General features: G+C 45.2%; 1 protein-coding gene across 2 annotated transcripts in view; it reads left to right on the top strand.

Annotated features, from left to right (window-relative positions):
- The first annotated feature begins 2833 nt into the window (after positions 1-2833).
- Rbm20 (RNA binding motif protein 20) overlaps positions 2834-19654 on the top strand; it is a 186145-nt gene continuing 169324 nt past the window's right edge. For both annotated transcript variants that reach the window (XM_005352473.3, XM_005352474.3), the window contains exon 1: positions 2834-3067. In XM_005352473.3, the coding sequence (XP_005352530.1) occupies positions 2883-3067 (185 nt within the window). In that variant the 5' untranslated portion in view covers positions 2834-2882. The remainder of the gene's footprint in view (positions 3068-19654) is intronic.

The following is a 19654-nucleotide window of genomic DNA, read 5'->3' on the forward strand; positions in this document are numbered from 1 at the left end:
TTGGTTAGCTCCCGGGGTTGCTGTGGGAAGGCAGCAAGGAGAGCATGTCACAGCTATCTCCTGTTAAATGTCCACGCACAACAAAAGTGCCACTGCCTGATCTCGGTGGGCCGAGGAGGGACAGGCTGCTTCTGCAGAGGGGAGCAAAGGGCTGCCGCCAGCCCTCCCTTGCAGTCACACCCCCCACTGTGAAGAGGATGACTCAGCCTTTCTCAGTTACTCACTGGGAAGCACACTCTTGGGGGTGGTGTGTGTGTGGGGTATCATTAGGATTCTAGATAATTATCTTTTGTTGTTGCTGTTGTTACTTCTGGACAAAAAATGAGGAAAAGTAAATTCATCCTCCGACTGTCTAGTGTGTTTGAAGTTTGACTCGGAAAATAGAAATGCTTGTTCCTTATCATCCCAGGCATCCCAGGATCTGGCTCAGTTAACTTATGGTTCCTTCCTCAACAGCTGTCCCCTAGCTTCTGCTCTGCATCATAAATGGCAAATATTAGGCTATAATCATGAAAATAGGATTTCTGGGGGAAAATGCCTGTAGATCATGTTCCCTTCTCCCCCAACTCACAGAAAAGAAGCAAGAAAATTCCAGTGAGTGTTCAATGTCCCTTTGCTCTGTTGCCAGGGTCTGCACTTATTCAACCCCTCCCCCATCTCTCTCCACTTGTTCCCCTAGAGAGGAGTCCATAAAATTCCACATTATTAAATCCTTAATAACAGCACTAGCGTGGCTTCCACTCGCTCACTTTCCTGAGTTTTTAAAAATACCTCGTTCAAGTCAGCTAAGATTGGACTGTAGAACCAACCACACCTGTAAAATGCCATGACTCTAACTCCTCCTCCGTGCCACAAACAGTATCACTTCCTCTCCCCGTAACTTGGAAAGAGTCTCCTAACTCCTAGTTTACTTAGCTTTTGCTAGCTAACCCTCAGAGAGGATGCCTTTCCATCCACAAGCAGGCCTGTCTCCATGACTGCAACCCCCTTCCAGAGCTTTCAGAGGATTCTCCGGCAGGCATTTCAGTGAAAATGTTTGGGAAGACTTCATTCATTCTCATTTCAGGAAGAGCTGCAATGTTAGTTTTAGTTAATTTCCCTCCAGGGTCAAGGGAATGTGTGTGTGTTGTGTGGAGCAGGGAGGGTTAAGATGGAGAAGCCCAGTCAAGGGTTCAGAGAAAGAAACCAACCACAGGAAACTGAACAAGACTTGCTGTGCTCATGTCCTCTGACAAGCCATTGGCTTGTCAGAGGGACTAGCAAGAAAGTCATGTTTACTTGAGAGGTCCTCCCTCCCTTAGCTGTGTGAATTGTGAATAATATGATGTTTAAGAATACAAATACTAGACGCCAGGCAGTGGTGGTGAACAAGAGGCAGGTGGATCTCTGTGAGTTCGAGGCCAGCCTGGTCTGGCCAGGCTGAGTTTCAGGACAACCAGGGCTGTTGCACAGAGAAACCCTGTCTCGAAAAAGAAGAAGAAAAGACAAATACTAATTGTAATTGAGAATATAAGTTTATATGAGAGAGAGAGAGGAGAGAGAGAGAGAGAGAGAGAGAGAGAGAGAGAGAGAGAGAGAGAGAGAGAGTGCTCCCTGCAAAAGTAGGCAGTTTTCTGGTAGGTAGGAAATTGACGAAGAGCCAGGAGGGAGGGGGAAAAAAAAACATCTTTCAGAGAATTCAAGTAATCGTCAGGTTTGCGAGAAGCCATCTTTACAGTTTCCCGGTGTGTGCAGTGGGTAGACAGGACTTAAGGTCGTGGGGACAGCTCGATGCCCTCTGGCTTGTGAAGCACGGGAGAGGAGCTTGGCTGCCCGCATCCATGTCTGGAACACCGGGGAACCGCACGGCCCAGAAGGAGCTCCGGGGCATCCACACCCCCCGCCTTTGCTCAGGTACTAGGTCTGCTGGACCAGGTGTTTCCTCCACGCATGTTAATCTGCGCCTGCAGCTGCCCTGTCTTCAAAGCCTCACTCTGTGGGTGTGCACAGCTGCGACCCTGGTGCACACAGGTGTCTGGCGCAGGCGGGCTCGGGGCAGTGAGCAGAGTTGGTGAACTTTGTCCTTCTCATCCTTTAAATTTCGACGGAGCCAATAAATATGAATGAAACGTCTGTCTGGTTTTGTTTTTGTTCTCATGGGGCGGGGGTGGTTCAGTAAGTGAAAAAGAAAAAGAACCCACCGCAACCTCACCGGCTGCCTCTGGGACCCCCGAAGCGACAGCTTGGAACTTCTAGGTCTGATAATCTGAGCCCCCCAGATTGCTGTCCCACCCATCCACCCAGGGAAGAATGTAACGGGGTCGGGTCCCTCCAAGTGGCACCGGAGGTGCTCCAGCCGCAGATGGATGTCAAGCCTGGGGAGCGCTTCGCGCTGGCGATGATCGCGGGGCTCAGCCGGTGCCGGTCAGGCTGTGCATTCCGGAAGAAGCGACAGGACGAGCGGAGGGTGACTAGCGGGCGGGCGTGTCACCCTCTCACGCGGGTGTCGCGCTGCGGAGCGCCTGGCTGGCCACCCCGGAGGGCTCGCGGTGAATGGCCGGCTAAGCTGCGTCTCAGCTCACTGAGCTTCGGGTGGCCAGGCGGAGCTGTTTCGATCACCCTGAGCGCTGCAGTTCCTGGGCTCCCCTCGGCTCCGTGGGCCCGGAGACGCCACCTGTCCCTGTCCTCCACCCCCCTCGGTAGCCGCACTAGCGGGAGCGGCGGGAGGAGGAGGAGGCGGCGCCGCGGGGACTGTCTCCTCCCAGTCCCTCGCGTCTCCTCCCCGCGCCACCGAGAAGGACAAGGGGACTGGGCACCAGGACCCCGGCCAGGGAGAGCCTGTGCTCCGGTACCGCCCCTCCCGTGCGCTCTGTCGCTGTGAGCCCCGGCCGGTGTCGCGGCGCATGGTACTGGCAGCAGCCATGAGCCAGGACGCGGATCCCAGCGGTCCGGAGCAACCCGACAGAGATGCCTGCGTTGTGCCTAGTGTTCAGGGGGCCCCCGCGCCCCAGGGCCAGCGAGGGATGCAGCCCCTGCCGCCACCGCCACCGCCGCAGCCTCAAGCCAGCCTGCCCCAGATCATCCAAAAGTAAGAGGAAGAAGGGAGCGGGGCCTGGGTACGCCTGGGACACACCCCAGGGGTCCCCTTTTGTGGCTTCATTTTTCATTTCCTGCTAAACTTTGCCTGCCCCTCTGAGTTTGAAGTGTTGTTGGTCCTCTGGACAGGGTCGATGTCATTTTGGCTTGCTGGTGAAATTGAATAGAAGACAGTAAATTATTCAGGGGAAAATAATTCTTGTTTTTCTGTATGCTCTCTTTTTCTCTTTGGAATGTTATGGGGTCTTTTTAACTAAACAAGCTCAAACTTGGAGAAAATGGCCTAGAGACAATTTTTCATCCTTCTGGTCCTTAGAGACCACTGGAATGTCGAGCGTGAGAGTGCGCTCCTAGCGAGAGTGTGCGAGATGTCGCCACTGAGGACAAAACCACCTTTAGTGGAGACAGCTAGAGACTTTGGGGCAAAAGGGAGAGGAGGCCTGTAAACGGAGTGCTTGGCTTTACCTAAGGGCATGGCGCTTGCAAAGAGTTCTCAACCGCAGAAGGGTTCCCACTTGTTACAGGGCGAACCTTGTCATTTAGGTTGAGAATTTTCCTTGTCTACCCATAGGCTGGGTGGTCAGGGGGTTCCAGAAAACCCCTTAGTCTGTCTGGCGAGTGTGAAAGTAAGACGCTGGTGTTCTGTTTCCTCCACTCCTTAAAAGTTTTGTTTTTGACAGTTTGAGGCCTAGAATGTTGGATTATTTGAAGGCTCTTTATTTTGTTTAAGGTTTGGTCAGCCTGGTTTAAGAAAGAGTGCTTCCACAAAACGAGCCGGCACTAAACGCATGTAAATTCAGGAAAACCTACATGGGGAGCCGAAGTTTTTTTAGACTGGCTCTGCTGATGTTGTAAACTCACTGTGATGCACTAAGAGGAACGACAGACGTGGAAATGAAAATGGAGGCAAATCTGAATGAGTAAAAACCGAGTTACATAAGAGAAAGAGCAAAAATCCAAGTTTGCCATTAATAACGGTGGGGTCACGTTTCAGGACAAAATGGTTCCCTATCTGTCGGCTGCTCAGGTCCTAAAGTACTGTCTTGCTTAGAAAGCTTTGGACCTTCAACTTGGATATTTCACATGACTTTCAGCTGCCTGCAATCTGCAACTTTTCTCAAAGAGAAAATATTTCCTAACATTGTTCTACCCCCTTGTTTTGCAAAGCGTTTCACCAAATCCTAACGAGGACCGGCAGTTTCTGTGATTCTTGAACTGAAGATTTTCTTTATTTCAAGTTTCTCATCGGTCCTCGACATAAATATAAATCAACAGAGAAAAACTGTTTAAATCTAAAGTTTACTTCCTAAAACCTCCAAGTTGATCAGTTATGAATTTGAAACCATTTTCTCCGTGAGTCAGTGACTTGTATACTGACATTTCCCCTCAGTTTGAAGTAGATAAAAACTCGTAACTTTTTATTCCTGGGAAGGGGGGAAGAGAGGAAACAGCTTCATAGATGGCTGTTTGAAGTATTACCAGGTAGAGAAAATAAAGCCAAATGTAGAAATGGATGATTTAACATATACTGTAGTTCCTTCATGTAGTCGATAATGTATATCATACATTTATTCCCCCATTTGGAAAATGCTATCTCTAGAATATGTTGTTTTTGAAAGACAAGAGGGAACCTTTCAAAGATGGCCCCTTCTGCTTGTAGGCCAGCATGGAGCCCTGCAGGAGTACCCATGCCCTGGTGACAGATCTGTGTTCAGGGACAAGGTCCAAGGCGGGCGGATGTGCCCATGGGATTTGATGTTCATGCTCTTAGATTTCAGAGCTTTTCTTTATAGGGATGACTTGGGGTTTGCGTGTCCCTCTGTGCCCACAGAAATTCCGCTGGAACCATGCGCCACACGCCGTGAGCTTTGCAGGCCTATCTGCAGTGCGCTGAAACCTGAGCGGGCTATTTTGAAACTACGTTGGCATAATTTAATCTGAGCAACCATTTTTATGCTGTTCTGGGGCGCTGTCTGCACCAACCATCTTTGAGAAGAGGTAGCGGATTGCCTGCCTTTGGACCAAGATGAGTTGTCTGCCCTCGGACTTGGAGGCATTTGTGAACTAAGTGAATCTTTTAGCTTTTGTAGTTAGTTCAGTGAAGTCATTAAGTCTTCCCTAAGTTCCGCTCTCTTCCAAGATGAGGGAGACAACAATCCTGAGGCTGCGTGGCGTTTAGGGATGACGGGAATCTTTTCACCTTTAAGGTCTGCGTTGGTTGATTAGCAATGGTTTTCATTTTGAACGAGGCCAATCACGTTGGTAAAACCGCGGAGAAGATGAAAACAGGTTGTGTTCTTACACTTTATGTTGGGTCTTAGAGCTCCACTTAGCTAAAGCAACACTTGAGATCTGATGATGAATGACGGGCTCTATGGTTGTTTGCTTTACTGGAGTCTCTGGCCACTTTGGGGAGGTTGCGTCCCAGTGCGTCTGTGGAGGCCGTCTGTTGTAACTAGGTGTTTGCGGTTCTCTTATTGTGTGTTCTTAACTTTAGTTGGGTAACGACCATGCCCTTGTTGTTCCTGTCTGTCCCTGACATGAGAAGCGTTACAATCTATCAGGCAGTTTACAGTCACACATAACTAGGACATCCTTGTTTTAAATGTCAATCCTGCATGTTGGTCAATGTGGAACTGCCGATGTATTACAGAAAGCACTATGTAAGCCCATGGGAAAACAAAAATATAAAAATACCTTAAGAAAAACTTTGGGAGGACTTTAGGAAATCAAAATAATTTGAAGACTAAAAAAAAAAAAGACATGGATTTATTTTTCATGTCAGAAGAAAACGGTGGTTTTTGGTGGATGTTTTTTATCGGGATTTATATTCTCAAATGTTGATGCTTGTTGCTAGCTTACTTCCAAAATTTATTTTAATAGCGTGCTTTAAAATTGAAGATAATCTTTGATTTATAAGACATTGTAAACATTGATGGACAACAGACATTTAAATTTTAGATTACAAATCTTTAAACTTCTATCAGAGCAAGGACAGAGTTACAACTGTGTAACATGTGGATGCCAGTGGACAGATGGGATTGCGAGAGCTACGCCTAAGTGTAAGGAAACACCAACCACACACATTTATCCAGTAAATCACAAAGGCGGTTTTCCTAAATTATTTGACTTGTTGCAAGATTTTCTTATTAACGCGAGGCATCAGACTTTGTATCTGACCATGGAAGAGCTACTTTCTATTTTCCAGGTCACTTTCACAAGGAAATAAAAACCAACTGGTTTAGCATTTGATAGCTAGCATCACCAGCTTGGGAGTGTTGCTTTATGAATACGGGGTCCAGCCTTGAATTCCCCTTTAGTGTCTGCCTAGCGCTAGTCTGCTATTCTCTGTGTTCCAAGGCTAAGAACTCAGAATAGAAAACGTTACAAGTAGCCTCTGCAATAGCAAATAATAGACAGCCTCCATTTCAAGGGAGCTCCATGTAACATTTAGCGATACATGATATGTAACCTTATGTGATATCCATCCACTTTGATGGACATGCTGATAATCCTGTCTACAATCAGGGGAGAAATTAAGAATTTGTTTGAAAGGGTTATTAACCTCGGACGTATTTGGTCCTTTTCTGGAAAGAGGGTGGAATTGCTAAACACCTGTGACAGTTTCTAGCATCCATGTGAGCTCATTTTCTAGGGGAAATCGCAATACACTTGTAGAAGGAATTTTGGAAATTTTAAACACCGTCTTAGACTACATGGAAGACAAATATTTGGCAGGAAAAACATCTGTGAGGATTAAGTCAGCCCAGGCGGGGATGAGAGCAAAGGCTGAGTTAGCGCCTTGGAGTCCCTGCTTCTCCAGACAGCCTCTTCAAGGGATTGTTTTTAAATGAAACTTTACTGGAAAGCCCCCCTTCCCCCATAAGTGCTTCTAGATAACACAGAGGACTGTGCAGTTCTTAGTTTTTCTCAAATTGCCTAAGACATCAGCATTATGAAACAGAACAGGATTTCCATTAGTCACGGTAAAGGACTGTACATATGGCACACTCTGGCTGCTCAAATGCCCGTGCTGGGGGGGCGGGGAGCAGGAAAACTTGATTTTTGCCTTTTATTCTTCTATCAACTTCATCATTTTTTTTTTTATCACTTTAGAAGTTTATAAAACGATTTAACAGGGGCTTCTGACAATTGGAAGTGAACTCTGGCTGGTTAAAAAATCTCTTCACCTGCCCTAATAGTCTAGGGTTGTGGTTCTCAGCCAACATGGCAAATGATCCTGCATTATCCAGTCTCTCTCTCTCCCCTGATTTATTTTTCTTGTGGCTGTAAGGTTCTTGATGGTAGTTTAAATGGATTCTTCTTCTCTGGCCACGTGGCCAATCCTCAAGCAAATAAACCAATATAATTGACATTTAAAGCTTTGATAACACAAATACACAAAAATGCTGGTGATCCGTTGGATGTCATCAAGAGATAGAAATTAAAAGGGGCTACCCTGACTGTGGAAGCTAAAGCTAGGAGAAGCCTGGGCCAGTGGTGTGGGAAATCTGAAAGCCAGACCCTAGGCAAGGGGTACTGTAGAACTGGGGTTTTGTTTCCCATCCCGTGCTGATCTAGTTGGGGATGGCCTGACTGATGTTATTTTGTAGATTTTTAACAAAGTTTCTACGGCTCCATTTCGGGTATATGGGGCTGCTGGAAGAATCTGAGTGATGAGAAGTTTTCCCGAAAGTAAAATGATCTACAATACAGGATTAGAGCAAAGACGGTAAGGAGCAGTCAGCTGGAAACAGCATGTGGCGTCTCCTCCCCCAGCTAACGAACAGGGGTGATCTGGGTACCAAATATGCCCCATGCTTCATGTGGCCTGTTCCCACCTGTCACCGGCAGGGACTTCCTGATTTTAATTAAGAAGCACATTTTTGAAACTGGAATGCACACTGGATTTCCAGCCTACTGGACTGGCTCAGTGGGTGGTCATTTTTTTTTTTTACATTTCACCCAACTGGGGTGCTAGGGAAGTTTCGGTCTTCGACATGGCTAGTTTGGAGGCTGCCGTCACCCCCTGCCATTCGAGGAGGTGGTTGAAGAGAAGGACACACGGTTTCTTCCTGTGTTTCAGATACTTCACAAATACCTAATACATAAAGCCTTCCCCAACTGCCACAGCTACTGCTGGATTTTACTAGAGAGGTCCGCTGATGGTTTACAAGGCGTGTTTCCATCTTGCCGACAGCAGACCTGCGGGGTGTTGGCACATACTGATGCTAAATGTGCTTTATGGGTAAGAAGGGAGCAGCGAGGCGCCTTGCATAAGGACGTGTTAATAACTCACAGCTCAGTTTGCAGAATAAATCTTTCCATATGTTCAGACACCAAAGCTGGGGGTCATGCGTGTGTTCGGGGGTGTCGTTATTCCATCAAGACCGCTTTCACGCCACTTTCTCCTCTTTAATGTGGGTATTTGCCTTAAGGATGTACCAGGACCATTTGCTTCTGACTTTTTTTTTTTTTTTTTTTTTTTTTTTTTTGCACCTGCTTTCTCGGGATCACATTTAACCCGTCAGCTCTCAGTTGCCGCTTTCTGAGAAGATTCTCCTCAAGGCTACCTAGACAGTACAAATGCTTTTCAGCATTGTGCCTTCTCTGCAGAATGGTCCTGAATTTCCTGAGTTAACTCAGCCTTTTTAAACAAACAAACAAACAAAAAAGACACTGTGTCACTTAGACTACCTTCGGAACTTACTCTGTAGCCATGGCTTGCCTCGAAGTCCTGACACTCTGGCTTCTACCTCCTGAGTGCTGAGATTCTAAGCATGTATCACCATATTCCGGCTCATGAGACCCACTTTTGAGCCTGACCTCCAGTGTTTGGAATAGAAAATATGCATGTGTGTTTGTGTGTGTGTGGGGGTCTCTCTCTCTCTCTGTATTTTTTCTTTAAATTTCTCTTTTTTAGGAGGGGTTATTTATTTTTAGTTTAGCACTAAGCAGATTGACTTGGGATCAACCTGACACCATTGAGTATAAAATGAGTATTTTTGCTCAAATTAACTATTGTGTTTCTGTCAAAGGTCAGAGAGGAAGAAAAACCCTGACCCGGGAGTAGGTGACCAGGAGAAGCCAATTAACCTTCCTAATGCAGCCTCTCTGGGGATCAGAGAAGAAGGACAGCTCTGTCCGGACCAGATTCAGCAGAAAACATTGCTGAGAGATCATTATTAATGCAGATTCCCTTCCTGCCCGCCCAGTCCCGCATCTGACGAGGAGTTTGTCCACTTTGGTTAAGGTTTAGCTCTGGGCATAGGCACATACTCTGTGAGACAAACAACAGCCACAGGGAAAGATCCTTTCTTCTGCATCTGCAGAAACATTTGCATCAGTGATGTTCTTGAAAGTCAGAAGAATGCCAATGTTAGTGGAAAGGAGGAGGTTAAAAGCTGCTGTCTTTAATCTTTAAAATGCAGGTTACAAATTAAAGTGAATGCTTGAGCTTTGGGGGCGGTGGGGTCCAGGGGCTCACACTTTGAACTGGAGGTGTTTCACATAGGCAGGTTGGACTATGGTTAGCAATGGCATTGGTTTTCCTGGTACCGATGTGAACTCAAGGGCAGAGGAGAGGACTGAGTCCCAACGCTCGGTGGGAATGTGCAGTCAGTCTGCTGCAAGGCTGCCCAGACCCACGCATCACTTGACCGGATAAAACTGTTGCCCATCTTGTAGAGGTTATGATTATCTCAAAATTATGATTATCCCCAGGTTTTCATGTGACCTCACTAACCACAGACCACAGAAATGTTCCCAGAGTCTCAGAAGGGACATGGGTGCCTCAGCCAGAGTCATGTCTTCCATCAGCTAGAAGAGGGCAGAGCTATGTAGAAACTTTAATGTTTGGAAGGGTGTGTGGGTGTGTGTGTGTGGGGGTGTGTGTGGGGTACACACTTGGGAGCTCACTATGTGGAGGCCTGAGGTCAACGTCAGGTGTTTCCTTCAGTCTCTCCGACCTTAGTTTTGTGACACCATCTCTCACTGAACGTGGAGCTGAAGGTGCTGTCAGCTAGACTAGCTCTCTGGACCCTGGCTCCAAGTGCTGTGATTACAGATGTGCTCCACCTCTGTTATATACAGGAACTGGCAGTCTGGAATAAGTCCTCAAGCTTTAGCGGTGAGCACTTTGCTGGCTAAGCTGTCTCCCCCGTCTGAGAAGACAAGCTTTAGCCTTGCTTGGAAAGGGTGTTGAAAAAGCTGGATGTGGTGGCACATGCCTTTAATCCCAGCATTTAGGAGGCAGACAGAAGTAGGTGGATCTCTGTGAGTTCAGGGCCAGCTTGGTCTACGTAGTCAGGTCTGTGTAGTGAGACCCTGTCTCAAAAAAAAAAAAAAAAACAAAAAAACAAACAAACAAAAAAACCCCCAAAAACCTAACCAAACAAACAAAACCTTGGTATATATAGTTTATGTGCATGCATAGAATGAGCAAAAATATTATTGCTGAGAAGAGAAAAAACTGGAAAACTGCCCAAATATTTCTTATTTGGGAACATAAATTATGTTTTTTTACATAAATTTCATTAAAAATATATACATATATATAATTTATAAAACAACAGAATGAAAGTATTATCTTGCATTTATTAATATAAAGTGAGTCCCATATATTATTAACTAGAGGAGCATGCTGGTGTGCACTTTTAATCCCAGCATTCAAGAGGCAGAGGCAGGAGGATCTATGAGTTTGAGGCTAGCTTGATCTATATACTGAGTTCCAGGGCAGCCAGGGCTGCACTGTCTCAAAAACAAACAAACAAACAAACAAACACATATTGTGGGTCAAGTGGGTCAGTGCAGACAAGGCTGAGAAAAAAATCTCAAGTGCGTACGGAAAGATGGCAGCAGCAGCTCTGGCTCTCGGCACCACAATTGCAGTTTTTCTTTTCCTTTTTCCCATTTCTGTTCTTTCTTCTTCAGCGAGTGTATTCTATTGCAATTAGGAAACACACTGTAATGATGCCCCCTTAAAAACAGCAGGGAAGTTCATTGAATTATGTAAGGCCACACAGTGAGGCAGTGGTCACACAGGGTGCAAATCCCTAACTCTATTCATTATGTCTTTTGTGAGGATATCTTTCTGTTACTGTGGTGAAGGAAAGAGAAATGAAAGCCATTTGTGATTGAATCTTTATTTGACAACGCTCAGCTGTTGCTCCCTCCCACCTGACTGAGAAGAGCAGAGTTCTTGGTGTGTTATCTCCTCACTGAGTCTAGATTTCCTGTGTATGGTGAGGTGGGGTCTCTCGGGGGCATCTCGTGTTTGCCTTCCTGCCAAGCAGAAGCCAGACCTTGCATTTTCTCCTCCACTCGCTCCAATGTTGCTTCATTCCAGGTCCTTGATAGTGAAACCCAAATTTCTGGATACCTTTCATACCCAGGAGCACTCTTCAGGCTAGGCTGTAAAGAGAGACTGTTGGGGACCATGCTCAACAAGTATGCCACTTACCAGGGTGGGGGCACGGGATTAGAAAAATAAGTAAAGAGTATGAAGGTATGGGTAAAAATAATAAAGCAGAAACACAGGATAGTACTGGGAGGGAGTTACAGTGGATACTGAAATCACCGCATTTAATTTTCCACGCACTTTTATACCCCAATTCAACAGGGGGAAGAAGACAAAAGTCTGCTTTAACATGACACAGAGGACAACTAGAACAGTTACTTGCTTCAGAACTTCGAGCTGTCAAGCAATTAATCCATGAGAAAAAACATTCTGTTGTTTAGGCAACGAGTCCACCCTAAACCAAGTATCCTGAAGGCAGCCACTCCCAAGGTCAAACCTCCTATTTCAAAAGGAGTGTAAGTATGCTTGAATATCCTGACCATTGGTCAGGGTGGAGAGGATCTACCTATAAGGGCATCCTAATGTCAAAAAGACAGAGTGACCACACCCTACGTCCGGGTGTGTAGCCGTACTGTTGTCAACAACTCTGAACAAGCCAAAACTCTCTGACCTTCAGACAAGGTGGAAATAGGCTCACGTTTTTGGTCCTCCACATATTCCTCCCTTTTTATTAATTTTAATAGAGCCTAAGCTTCCGCTACAGGGGAGATGATTATGTCTGCCTTAGGTGCACACTTTTCCATTTTCCAGACTTACCAGTCTTTGGTACATGCATTCCAATCATACATGCCCATGTCTTAGGTGCCTGGGGCAGGAAGGATCATATCCATCTCTGACTGATCACCTCTGTAATCGAAGGGTTAAGAGAGACACCTCCTCTAGGTGCTTTGTGCCTTTGAGCCATTTTTTTTTTTTGTCAAGAGAGTTTAAGAGCAACAAGATAATCATGTGCAAGCAGATAATGCTTTGTGATATACATGCTCCTATGACTTCAGTATCTCCTAATTAAAGGGGTGCATGATCACTGGGGGGTGGGAATGCCCGTTTGAATTGGTCTAGGGTGTTTCTTAACAGTTTTCAGCTGTATCAAAATCTAAATTTATCTTTAAGTCCAAGAACTCATCGGCAATGTCAATCTTCTCTTAGACAAGTCTTAATCTTTTTCTAATCATAACACCTTATCATGAACTAAAGTCATTCCAAACATTAATGGTCAATATCATAATTCTAGTGTGGAAATTAACAATAAACACACAATTTGTCAAATCACAATTTTCTCAAGTCTGTTCTAATCAAAGGACAAGAAAAAGTTTCTATGATGGGTGATAGTCCAACTTCATTGTAACTATTAAGTAACTATTCCAGTCTGTGAGCAGCAGAAAAACCTTTACGCTACCCTCCTCATCTCTGAAGAGGGGCTTCAGTCACTCTTTGTAATGAGTCTTTTTTCCCCAGAGGGGAAAATTGAGGTCTCAGTTCTCAGGTCCTTTATTTCAACAGCAGATTGCCCCACATTGGGTGTCAATTTGTACCGAAGAGTCCCACAATAGCCTGGAATGGAATATAGCAAAGGCTTATTTATTTGGGGATAAACTCACAGTAAGGGTAGCTATCCATAGTCCTCTGCATGTGCTGGGAGCTAAAACCAGATCCAGCAGAAAAAAGTAGCCATGAATGCTTTTCATCTACATTTATAGTACACGAGACCACATCCAAAGTGGGCTGGTATCTTAAAGGCTATTGGCTAAAGGAGATCCCACAAGGGACTCTATAATGTATCAAAAAATAGTTAATATTTTCATTTAAAGTGAGCAACAGGCTGGAGAGATGGCTCGGTGGTTAAGAGCACTGACTGCTCTTCCAGAGGACCCTGGTTCAATTCTCAGCACCCACATGGCAACTCACAACTGTCTGAAGATCCAGTTGCAGGGGATCTGACACCTTCACACCAATGCACATAAAATAAAGTTAAATAAACCATAAAAATATTTTTAAAAAACTGAGCAACACACATTTTACTTCTCCCACAGGGGCAGGAAGAATGTCTGTTGTCATTTGGGGCACCCCATCTCTCTCTCTGCTGCAAATTTGCTTTAACAAAGACATGCATTTGAGTATGATATAGTGTAGTTTGCTTTTGGAGGGAACATTTGTATTTTTGTTTGCTTTTATGTGTTTCTCTCTTCTTTCATCCCCCTTGAAATATGAAAGTACTTGTACAATCATATTAGCATATCTAAGGAAATTAGTCTCATAAAATATTTCTTTCTAAAAAAATACATTGTGTATCTGAGTATTTGAGTGTGTGTGAGTGTGTGTACATAAGTGTGTGTGTGCACGTGTTGCTGGAGATTGAATCTAAGACCTAGTACATGCTAAGCAGATGATCTATTATTGAGCTACATCTCCAGGTTCAGAAAATGTTCAGAAAATTGTCTTATAGCTGGCTTAGAACCCCTCCTCCATTGGGTTTACAAATGCATTTATGTATGCTATGTGCCAAGGCGACCCATTTCTTTCTTGGACTATGACCTGGATATCACTCTGGCTTCATGTCTAGCGTTGAGGTAGGCCTTTTGGCAAAAGTGCGCTACAAGTGATTGGTGCTCAGCCAAGTTTGTTGTCATCTTGGTGACGACCACTAGGGACTTTCCCTTTTTATCTGACAAGTACCTATGAGACAATTCCATGAGGTCCTGTCGATATCCTGTTTCCAACACCTTTTAGTGGTTTTGTTATTTTAAAAAAAGTTTGTTATACTGTTTATTTATTTGTGTATATATGTGTATCTGAAAGTATAGGTTCCTTTGGAGTCCAGAAGAGGGTGTTGTATTCCCTGTAGCTGGAGCTTTGGGTGGTTGTGAGCAGCCTGACGTATGCTGGGAACCAAACCTGGGTCCTCCGCAAAAGCCGTATGTGTTCTTAACTTTAGAGATATCCCTCCAGCCCTGGTTTTATCTTCTAATTTGACCAGATTTTGAAGAAATTCTGCCTGTGGAATATGTGGAATTAGAAAGATAAGTAAGTATTCCTTCTAGAATAAGTGAGCTTGGACCCAGATTAAATCGGATGGCTTGGAAGATATGATTTCCGACTCACAGAACATAGGTGCTGCCATGAGCCCTGGGTGTTCTAGGTCTGACTTCTTAGGCCTTACTTCCCACAAGGAAGCTTTTTTATTGATTGATTGATTGGCTGATTTTGTGATTGAATATGTGTGTCTATATACGCCTGTGGAAGTCAGGGGTCAACTTGCTGGACTTGATTCTCTTTTTCCACCATGTGGGTTCTGGGGGTGAAACTTGGGTTGCCAGGCCTGGCAGTAGGTGCCTTTGCCTGTTGAGCTGTCTGTCTCAGTAGCCAACCAGGGCAGCTTTGCGATACTCATCCAAGGTTTGGTGCCAATGGAAGCCACTAGTATGATTTTCATTAGGTTATAAAATGTGTTTTTCGGTATCTTCTTGGAGGTCTTGGCTCTGTGTGGAAAACATTTCTTTCTCTTTCATTTCCCCTTCCCTTTCATCCCCTTCTCTCGTCTCTGTGAATGAGCATCTCACTTTGCCACCCAGACCCATGGCAACTCCCCCTGCCTTCCTCTTAGCCCCTTTCTGTAAATAACTATATGAAGGTGACTTTAAAAAGGGCTGGTGACTTGCCCTGCCCTGGCTGAGTCAGGGGCTGGCTGGGCACCACTCCGGAGGTTCAGGTCTCTCAGATTTAAGTTACAGTCTATTTTTGCCTGTTCTGGTTTGGAATGCTTCTTTTCATACACAAACCGCGAATGGGAGGGGATGTGGTAGGGAGTAGTGAAAAGAACCGGGAGTGTGCCTGTGTGTTCTGTGTTCAGCATGGCCACCACTGGCCCTGAACCTCAGTGTTCTCCTCTGTGGAAGGGGACAGCAGCAGTAAAGGAAGCAGAAACACTCTCACAGGGCGCTTCCTGCAGGCCAGCTTCTTCTCTAAGTACTGGATGTGCTTTAAGTCCAACAATAATCCTGGAAAATAAATGCTGTTATTCACCCCATTTTACAGATAAGGAAACCGAGTCACAGCTTTATATAGGAATTCTCAGGGGAGAGCTAAGAAAGTAGTATTTACTGGTGGAGCGTAGCTTAGAACGGAGAATCTTGTGCAACTTTACGTGACCCTGTACCCCCAAAAAACAACCAAAAAAAAACTTCAAAAGAATTTATAAAAAATATGTATCTCTAAAAAAATCTTCAAAATAATTTATAGAAAAATATTAGAAAAATATGGCTGAAATAAACTTGCAAGTAGGTCAGATTTAATCTGAGACAAACAGTGATTCAGATTAAAGCTTTCTTTTTCTTTCCCATTTCTGTTTTCTTTTTGTAGGCTCTACCCTTTGGTGTAAGGTGGAGTCTGCATCTCAGTTTAAATGCACTGAGCAAACCTAAGCTTTTCTAGACAGAGTTTCTCTGTGCAGCAGTCCTAGCTGTCCTGGAACTCACTCTGTAGACCAGGTTGGCCTCGAAATTGCTGAGATCTGCCTGCCTCTGCCTTCAGAGTGCTGGGATTACAGGCGTGTGCCGCCACCATGCAGTGGCCTGATTATTCTGTTTGCTCTGCATATCAGGCAAGACCTGACTTTGATGCCTGTAGAGGGAATGTACACACTCCTAATCCTCCCAGCATGTGCTAAGATAATAACAGATATGATAGTTTGATTTGTAAAGCAAGCATATGCCAAGTTCTACCAGACCAGTTTTGAACCAATTCAGAAAACCAGGATTCAGCAATGATCAAAGTGTCTTGGACTCCTATTAATAGCAAAAGGAATTCCTAACTTGAAACCTGGCACATGGCCCTGGGCGCCTCTGCCAGATGAGCTTCTTGACAGTCTTTGCAGACACGATTGCAGGTGTTCTCCAGCCTTAAGAGACCGCAGGCAGAGAAGGGACAGCCAGTAGAATCTGTAAGGCAGACAGAGGCATGCAGAAAGGTTTAAGGGAAGGCCACAGAAGCAGCCACTTTTTCCTTTCAAGCAGAACTTTTAAAAATTCCATGATTCAGCCGGGCGGTTATGGCGCACTCCTTTAATCCCAGCACTCGGGAGGCAGAGGCAGGCGGATCTCTGTGAGTTCGAGACCAGACTGGTCTACAAGAGCTAGTTCCAGGACAGACTCCAAAACCACAGAGAAACCCTGTCTCGAAAAAAAAAAATTCTATGATTTGTAGATGCAAGGACAATTTGTAAAACTTTAGACATTATCCCTCAGTTCTAGGGGGGCAATGATGGAAGTATATTAAACTGCACATAAAGCCTTCATCCTCAGCTACCAAGTTCAAACGGCCAAGATGAGGATAAACACACTTACTATCCTTGGCAGTTTCTTCCCAATGCTTTATAATTTATCCTTCCTCCTGAATCCACTAATTCAGCTTATATTTTAGATTAGCTTGTATTTTCCTAGAATTTTATGTAGAATAAAAGGATAGATGTACACACACACACACACACACACACACACACACACACACATATATACTTTGATGGCCACACCCTCTTTTACTTATCAAAACTATTTCCTATGGGATAGTTCCTTTGTGTTTGTTTGTCTTCTGTTTCTTTTTTTCTTTTTTTGATTTTTCGAGACAGGGTTTCTCCGTAGCTTTTGGTTCCTGTCCTGGAACTAGCTCTTGCAGACCAGGCTGGCCTCAAACTCACAGAGATCCGCCTGCCTCTGCCTCCCGAGTGCTGGGATTAAAGGTGTGTGCCACCACCGCCCGGCTTCTGTTTCTATCACAAAACAAGTGGAGACACATGCTTTATGAAGATAAAAGTTTTATTTAGCTCCGGAGGTAGAAAGTCCATGCTCTAGAGGCCATGTGAGTCTGGCTTCAGGTGAGGGCCTCCTTGGCTGCTTTGCCACATGGAGGAGATGTGGGAAGGAAAAGAGCAGCCTGCGGAAGATGGTGAATGCAGGGAGGGGCCTCGATTCCTAACAACTTCTTCTTGAGGTCTCTGAGAACTTAATTAACTCCTTTGGGGGAACGACCCCCCAGTGACCTAAATACCTTCTGCTAAGCCCCACCTGTAAGGGCTTCACACCAAAACTGCCGCACACCCTGAATGACCAAGCGCCCAGCACATGAAGCCATGAAGAGCAAACCACACCCAAACCATAGCGATAGCATTTACCCTTTAACTGTTTTAAAGCGGCATCAGGAACATTCATGGTGTTGTGCAACACTCAGCACGGTCCTGTTCCAGAACGTTTGGTGGCCTGACTGCACAGCTAAGAGCATTGACTGTGTAGGTGGCAAGTGCCACATCACAGCGTCGGAAGCCTGCACACTCCTAAGTTAAGCAGTTATTTCTCACTCAGTGATCCTAGCACCTGAAAATCTCTGCCCTATTTTCTACTTCTGTGGATTTGTCTATTCTGTATGATTAATGTAAATCGAATCATTTTTGTCTGATTCCCTTATCATGCAATGATTTCAAGATTTGTCTGTCTTGTGGTATGTATTGACACTTTATGCATTTAGTATCAATAGTGCATTGTGTTGTTAGATAATATAACTATTCCCCCCATATGCTTTGGATTTTCTTGTAGTGTAATAATTTTGAAGTTCACCTATGTGGCCAGTATCAACAATTTGAGTGTTTTGGGCTGGGGAAGTTGCTCAGTGGTTAGGAGCACAGGAACTCTGCCAAAGGTCACATGCTTTGTTCTCAGGATCCTTGCCAGGTGCCTATGACTGCCTGTGACTCTGGCTGCAGGGATCAGACTCCCTCTGCTGGCTTCTGTGGGAACCACACATCCACGGACAGGGACACACACACACACACACACACACACACACACACACACACACACACACACACCATCACCATCTGTTTACAGACTCGGGTTCTTTCCAGTTTGACAGCCGTTAAAACAAAGCTGGCTCAGAACATCCCTTTTCAAAACGTCACCTGCACTTCACCTAGACTTCGTCTTGGGTAAATATCAAGGCCAAACGACAATTTTCCCTTTTAGAAGCATCGATATTATATGTGGTAATTACTTTTTGGATAAAATTTCTTTGAACTGTTTCCTGGCATCTTTGGATGAAGTGTATTAGCATAGCTCTTCAGGGTGCTCCAGTCACATCTGCATTTGGTCTTAGTTTTTGGTAATTGGTCCCTCATTAGCTTAGTCCTTTCTTCTGTTGACGAATCTTCTACCAATATTTTCTTCTTTTGCATGTGAGTATTAGAACAGAAGATGAATGCACGGTCACTGAGACCACAAAGACACAGAAACTTAGGGACCCAGGAAATCATCTAACTCCTCTTATAGAGAAGAAAGGCAGGAGTCAGATGACTCAGCAGGTGAAGGCACTTGCTGCCTGGCTGATAACCCAAGTGTGATCCTCAGAACCCACGTGGTGGAAGGAGAGCCGACTTCTACAGGTGTGTCATGTCTTCCATGTACACAGACAACCACACACACAAACATGTCCTACATGTACAAAACATGTATACAAACAGGTCATACATGTGCACAACAAAATATGTATATAAACATGTCCTACATGTACAAGACAAACACACAGACTCATACACAAGCACACACCTCCTCAATGAACAAATTAGAGAAAAGGTCTGAGAAAAGAGACTGGGTTGTCCAACAGCTATGCATCCCTAAAAGCATTACAGGGAGCAGGGACAAGGCCTCTGGGGATAATCTGAAGTCCCCAGCCTGCAGGTTCTGCTGGTGATGCCAGCACTATGCCCTTGTGGTGCTGTAGTGGTTGCAGGGAGCTTTGGTTCCTCCTGGGTCATCCAGCTTAGTCCTCTCACATCCTTGGAAATTAGGTAGGGATTAGGGAAGGTGTAGCAGCTTGGGGTTCTCTGCTGTGACTGGAATGTCCTGGCTCGGAGCCAGGATCCAGACTGTGCCTGCTCGAGTGTGCTCCCTCCATCCCTTCTATTGGACTCCACTGCCCTTTCTTTGCCCCTTACCCACTTATTTTAGGCTTCCAAACTTCTTTCACTGGCCATGTCTGAGTGCTAACACACGCGTGTGCACACATACAAACACATACACACACCACACACACCACACCACACACACACACCACACCACACCACACCACACACACACCACACACACACCACACACCACACACACATACACCACACCACACACACACCACACCACACCACACACACACACACCACACACACACCACACACATACACCACAC

Source organism: Microtus ochrogaster, chromosome 8, assembly GCF_000317375.1.
Source record: "Microtus ochrogaster isolate Prairie Vole_2 chromosome 8, MicOch1.0, whole genome shotgun sequence".
Taxonomy (NCBI): domain Eukaryota; kingdom Metazoa; phylum Chordata; class Mammalia; order Rodentia; family Cricetidae; genus Microtus; species Microtus ochrogaster.